The sequence below is a fragment of the Epinephelus moara genome, chromosome 5, assembly GCF_006386435.1.
Source record: "Epinephelus moara isolate mb chromosome 5, YSFRI_EMoa_1.0, whole genome shotgun sequence".
NCBI lineage: Eukaryota > Metazoa > Chordata > Actinopteri > Perciformes > Serranidae > Epinephelus > Epinephelus moara.
In genome coordinates, this window is record NC_065510.1 from 8,356,746 (window position 1) to 8,362,625 (window position 5,880).

General features: G+C 45.0%; 1 protein-coding gene across 1 annotated transcript in view; it reads right to left on the reverse strand.

Moving 5' to 3' along the window:
- Nucleotides 1-393: 393 nt before the first annotated feature.
- Nucleotides 394-5,880, reverse strand: part of LOC126390438 (NLR family CARD domain-containing protein 3-like) — a 12,136-nt gene continuing 6,649 nt past the window's right edge. Inside the window, exons 6-12 of the mRNA XM_050044744.1 lie at nucleotides 5,791-5,869; nucleotides 5,419-5,647; nucleotides 3,454-5,257; nucleotides 3,181-3,354; nucleotides 2,647-2,816; nucleotides 1,417-1,467; nucleotides 394-1,294 (exon numbers count right to left, since the gene is read on the reverse strand). Of these exons, the coding sequence (XP_049900701.1) occupies nucleotides 747-1,294; nucleotides 1,417-1,467; nucleotides 2,647-2,816; nucleotides 3,181-3,354; nucleotides 3,454-5,257; nucleotides 5,419-5,647; nucleotides 5,791-5,869 (3,055 nt within the window). The 3' untranslated portion in view covers nucleotides 394-746. The remainder of the gene's footprint in view (nucleotides 1,295-1,416; nucleotides 1,468-2,646; nucleotides 2,817-3,180; nucleotides 3,355-3,453; nucleotides 5,258-5,418; nucleotides 5,648-5,790; nucleotides 5,870-5,880) is intronic.

Genomic DNA, 5,880 nt, shown 5'->3' on the forward strand with positions numbered 1-5,880 from the left:
GATCTGTGTCTCTGCTGCACCCAGCTGTTCTCCTGTGCCTTCAATTGATCTGTGTCTCTGCTGCACCTATATTTCCTTTGTTGAATTTGAGGCAACTTATTACAGCACTGTAACTGTGTTTCTGGTAAATCCAGCCAAATTGTAATTAATTTCATCTAATTTAAATTGGATATTATCTCAAATGATTTTGTTCTCTTTTTTTATTACTTATTGTTTTATGTGTTATTCTGATGTTTTGTTGCCTTTTTAAAGGACTGTGATTTGCCTCCTTGTTTGGGATGTGCACGCTATTTAAATAAAGCCACCATGCCTTCATGCAGTGAGTTAGCCAAAGCAAGACATTTACAGTAAATGTAGCAGAGTAAATGACTCACTGGAACCCAGACAGGAATTCGAACACTTTATTCTGAAAGGATTCATAGGAAATGCTAGTATGCAGTTGTGTATATGAATATGAACAGTGTTGTATGGAGAGAGCTGCAGTTACTCACTCTGACCACTGGAGGAAAACTTTGGAGGGAGAATGAAGAGAAATTAAAAGTTTACACAAAAATCATCAATAAAAACAGTTGAGCAGAAAACGAATCATCTGTGGAGTCCAGAGTGTTTTCTTTAGCGCCACCCTCAGGACAAACTCCATCCTACACACATTCTCTGAACTACCATTAGCTGTGTGTGATCCTGTACAGACTGAACTATCTGTTCAGCAGTGAGAAAGTTTCTCTGACAGGAGGAGACTCTCCCTCCTACAGAGAACACAGAGACACTGAGGAATCAGGTGACAAGAGCCAAAACCCAGGATAAAGAGGTTCAGTGAATGTGGTGTTGAAGGTGTGGAGGTGGATCGGTGTGTCAGAGGAGACTCTGAAGAAGGACAGAGTGCCAGCAGGATAGTCCACATACACTGCTACTCTACCGGAGGAGGAGGAGGAGGAGGAGGAGGAGGAGGAGGAGATGAATGTTGCTGTGTTATTGTACCAGACAATGTAACCACCATCAGAGCAGGTCAGACTCCAGGACTGATCATTCTCTCCAAACCCACAGTGAGCTCTGTCTCCTCTCCTCCTGATTTCTCTGTAACTCACTGATACAGAAACCCCTCCTCTCCACTCGACCTCCCAGTAACAGCGACCAGTCAGACCATTTCTACACAGCAACTGAGGACAGGGGTCAAATCTGTCTGGATGATCAGGATATGACTGATCCTCCTCCACATGTGTCACCTTCCTGTTGTTGTCAGACAGTTTGATCTCTCTGTTCACTGTGTTTGTGTCGATTGTGAGTTCACAGGAATCTGATGGAGAGAAGAAGACACAATACAGCTGCAGTTATTCATCTATCATCACTCTGATGATGACATCAGAGATTTGAATGAGTGATGTCACAGTTTGAAGATCAAATGAAAAACACACTTACACTTCCTCAGACCTGGTGTCAACCATCGGACTCCAGCAGGCTCCACCCTGAAAGGAGGAGGGGGGTCAGAGCAGCACTTCCTCTTTCACCATGGAAACATGGACATTACATCACTCTCATACACACAGCTTTGTTATTGTCTCCACATGGACTGACATGTTCATCACTTATTATTAATCAGCTGATATTGTTTTAGTTCAGTGTACCTGAGCAGGTGGTGTTTCAACAGTTTACTGTGGGTTCATCACCACCACACAACACTTCACCATTACAGTCAGCTGATCCATTGTCAATATACAAGTATTGATTATTGGAGCTTTGAAACCACCTGTTTTACTCCTGATGAGTGACCTCCTTTGTTTGTGTCATAATGACTGTTGTCTGTCACAAGTAAAGGAGACACAACCTCTGATGGAGGAGGTCGGGGTGGATGGTTGGATGGGTTAGGGTTGCTGTTCACATCCTGTCTCCTAGCAACAGTCAGCACTGGTTTTTATCATCTGTAATCTGGATATAAAATATTACAGTCAAAGTCCATCTGCAGCCACAGTGCACTGCCTGTTTCCCCATAATGTTGGTCCAGTTCTAAATAAACCTCTTTGGTCTCTGACACACCACGTCCACAATCAGCTGTTAGTTCTTCATTGAGCGTCTGTGGCTGACAGTCACCTTTAGTTTCTGTGGTGAGTCCCACTACAAGTCGACTCTTATCAGCCAGGGAACTCTCTGTCAGTGCAAAACAAACCAAATCCAGGTGAAGCTAAACTCCTTTTAAGTCAGGAAACATTCCCATTATGATGACACCCACTGGTGGCAGATGATGAAGACCAAAACATTCCCCACTATTGTTTCATATGAGCCCACAAACCTGCAGCATGACGACATTGACACACGTCAACCCACCATGAACCTACAACGTGTCAGGATACACCACTGTCCTATTATCCAATGTTGAAACAAGACAACGATCCAGAAACATTTCATCACCTTCCCTCCCTGTTTTGGCCCATCCTGGCTACTGTTCCCTGACTACTTATGTCTGTATTGATGGTCTGATGTGGGACACAAACAGTTTGATGAGTCAGTGTTTATCAGCTGTGGTTGTTTGAGGTCAGCTTGGTGTGTCAGGGTCATATGAGCCAGGCTGACAGTGTGACAGAGACAAAGTTTCCAGCTCTACCTCCTCTATCAGACTGAGTGTGTGTGGCTGCAGCAGGCCTCTTCATACCTGAGTGTCCAGTCTCCAGTGTGGATCCTTCACTCCAGCCGACAGCAGCTTCACCCCTGAGTCTCCTGGATGATTGTAGCTCAGGTCCAGTTCTCTCAGATGGGAGGGGTTGGAGCTCAGAGCTGAGGCCAGAGAAACACAGCCTTCCTCTGTGATCAGACAGCCTGACAGACTGCAAACACACAAAACAACACACGTCACATAATGTGAGGGTGAGTACCACAGTACTGCCATACTGTTGCCTACTGTGGGGTTACATCAACATTATTACTGACTTTTTTTCTAGTCCCAACCAAACACCCACTAATGTCCACCAACTATCTGACAACATCACTGATTCCTCTCTGATATTTCAAGTTCCAACAACAGAGAAAAAAACAACATAAAACATGTTGATGGAAAGAGACTAAAACACAAAACACAACTGGTTTGAAATCATATCAGCAGAGACGATCCTGTGATGGTTATGAGTTTATCAACTAATGTAAATCAGGATTTTAAGTGGCCATCAGTTGAACATGTTGATGAATCCTGACCTGAGAGTTTCCAGTGTACAGTGTGAACTCTTCAGTCCATCAGACAGAAGGTTCACTCCTGAATCCTTCAGGTGGTTCTTACTCAGGTCCAGGTGTCTCAGACTGGAGGACTGGGAGCTGAGAACTGAGGACAGAGCTTCACAGCTTCTCTCTGAGAGGTTACAGCCACCCAGTCTGTGAGACGACATAATAAAGAAATAAAAAGACAGTAAGTTCAAAAGACAACAGAGCATTTAAGTTATGATATATGAATCCAGCTGTCTCTGTACTTACAGAGCTTTGTTGGAGGCTTTGACCACTGGCAGCAGCCTCAGAAGAGCCTCCTCTGAAGCAGAGTATTTCTTCAGGTCAAACATATTCAGATCTTTTTCTGATGACAGTAAAATGAAGACCAGAGCTGACCACTGAGCAGGAGACAGATTATCTGTGGAGAGACGTCCTGAACTCAGGTACCGTTGGATCTCCTCCACTAGCAAACGATCACTCAGTTCATTCAGACAGTGGAACAGATTGATGCTTCTCTCTGCAGACAGATCCTGGTTGATCTTCTTCTTGATGTACTGGACTGTTTCCTGATTGGTCTGTGAGCTACTTCCTGTCTGTGTCAGCAGACCTCGTAGGTGTTTCTGATTAGTCTGCAGTGAAAGACCCAGGAGGAAGCAGAGGAACAAGTCCAGGTGTCCATTTGGACTCTGTAAGGCCTTGTCCACAGCACTCTGGTGGAGATACTTAAGATTCTGTTTGTCTCTGAAGAATTCAGAACTTTGGGATGTTGTTTGTTCTTCTGCCATCAGATTGACTCCAGAGTTGATGAAGGTCAGATGGACATGAAGAGCAGCCAGAAACTCCTGAACACTCAGATGGACGAAGCAGAACACCTTGTCCTGGTACAGTCCTCTCTCCTCTTTAAAGATCTGTGTGAACACTCCTGAGTACACTGAGGCTGCTCTGATATCGATGCCACACTCTGTCAGGTCTGATTCATAGAAGATCAGGTTGCCTTTCTGCAGCTGATCAAAAGCCAGTTTTCCCAGAGACTCAATCATCTTCCTGCTCTCTGGACTCCAGTGATGATCTGTCTCAGCTCCTCCATCATACTTGATGTTCTTCACTTTGGTCTGAACCACCAGGAAGTGGATGTACATCTCAGTCAGGGTCTTGGGCAGCTCTCCTTCCTCTCTGGTCTTCATCACATCCTCCAGAACTGTAGCAGTGATCCAGCAGAAGACTGGGATGTGGCACATGATGTGGAGGCTTCGTGATGTCTTGATGTGGGAGATGATTCTGCTGGCCTGCTCCTCATCTCTGAATCTCTTCCTGAAGTACTCCTCCTTCTGTGGGTCAGTGAACCCTCTGACCTCTGTCACCATGTCAACACAGTCAGGAGGGATCTGATTGGCTGCTGCAGGTCGTGTGGTTATCCAGAGGCGAGCAGAGGGAAGCAGTTTCCCCCTGATGAGGTTTGTCAGCAGCACATCCACTGAGGTGGACTCTGTAACATCAGTCAGGATCTCATTGTTGTGGAAGTCCAGAGGAAGTCGACACTCATCCAGACCGTCAAAGATGAACACAACCTGGAACTCTTCAAACCTGCAGATTCCTGCTTCTTTGGTTTCAGTAAAGAAGTGATGAACAAGTTCCACCAAGCTGTACTTTTTCTCTTTCAGCACATTCAGCTCTCTGAAAGTGAATGGAAATGTGAACTGTATGTCCTGGTTGGCTTTGTCTTCAGCCCAGTCCAGAGTGAACTTCTGTGTTAAGACTGTTTTCCCAATGCCAGCCACTCCCTTTGTCATCACTGTTCTGATTGGTTCATCTCTTCCAGGTGAGGCTTTAAAGATGTCTTCTTGTCTGATGGTTGTTTCTGGTCTGTCTGGTTTCCTGGATGCTGTTTCAATCTGTCTGACCTCATGTTCATCATTGACCTCTGCAGTCCCTCCCTCTGTGATGTAGAGCTCTGTGTAGATCTGATTCAGAAGGGTTGGGTTTCCTGCTTTAGCGATCCCCTCAAACACACACTGGAACTTCTTCTGCAGGTTAGATTTCAGTTTACGCTGACAGACTGCAGAAAGATGTCCTGAATGAACACAACAAAGAAGATCAGTAAGACAAAGAAAATATTTCAACATGTCATTTCCTCAAAGAATGAGTATATGAATATATTTTGGTCCGTCTCTTGAGACATTAGTAAACGTCCCATTTATCCATCATGTTAAATCTTTATAGAAATCCTCTTACTGCTCTGCAGACAGTCAGCCAGCTCCTCCTGCTTCATTCTCCTCAGGAAGTTCAGTGTGATCTTCAGAAATGCCTCTCTGCTGCTCCTCCTCTGCTCTTCCTCCTCACCCTCCAACACCTCCTCATCCTCTCTCTGACTCTCTAAGCATTCTGGGTAATCTGAACTCAGAACCTTCTGGATATTCTTCAGCTCGTTCTTCACAAAAGTGACGATGTTCTCCTCCAGCGGCTGGAACAGAATATTATATGAATGACACACTCAAACATCAGATCCATGTTGTACAGACTGACAATCCACTGGTGTGAAAAGTGCAGCATGGAGATGATTGTGAACAGAATAGATGTTAAAGTAGTTGTTGTACATGTACAGACCATAAATATGGAGTCCAGGTGTGTTTGATGCTGCTGGGCAGACTGACCACTGGGAACCTCTGAGCTCTCCTGGTCCACTCTGTGGAGGAA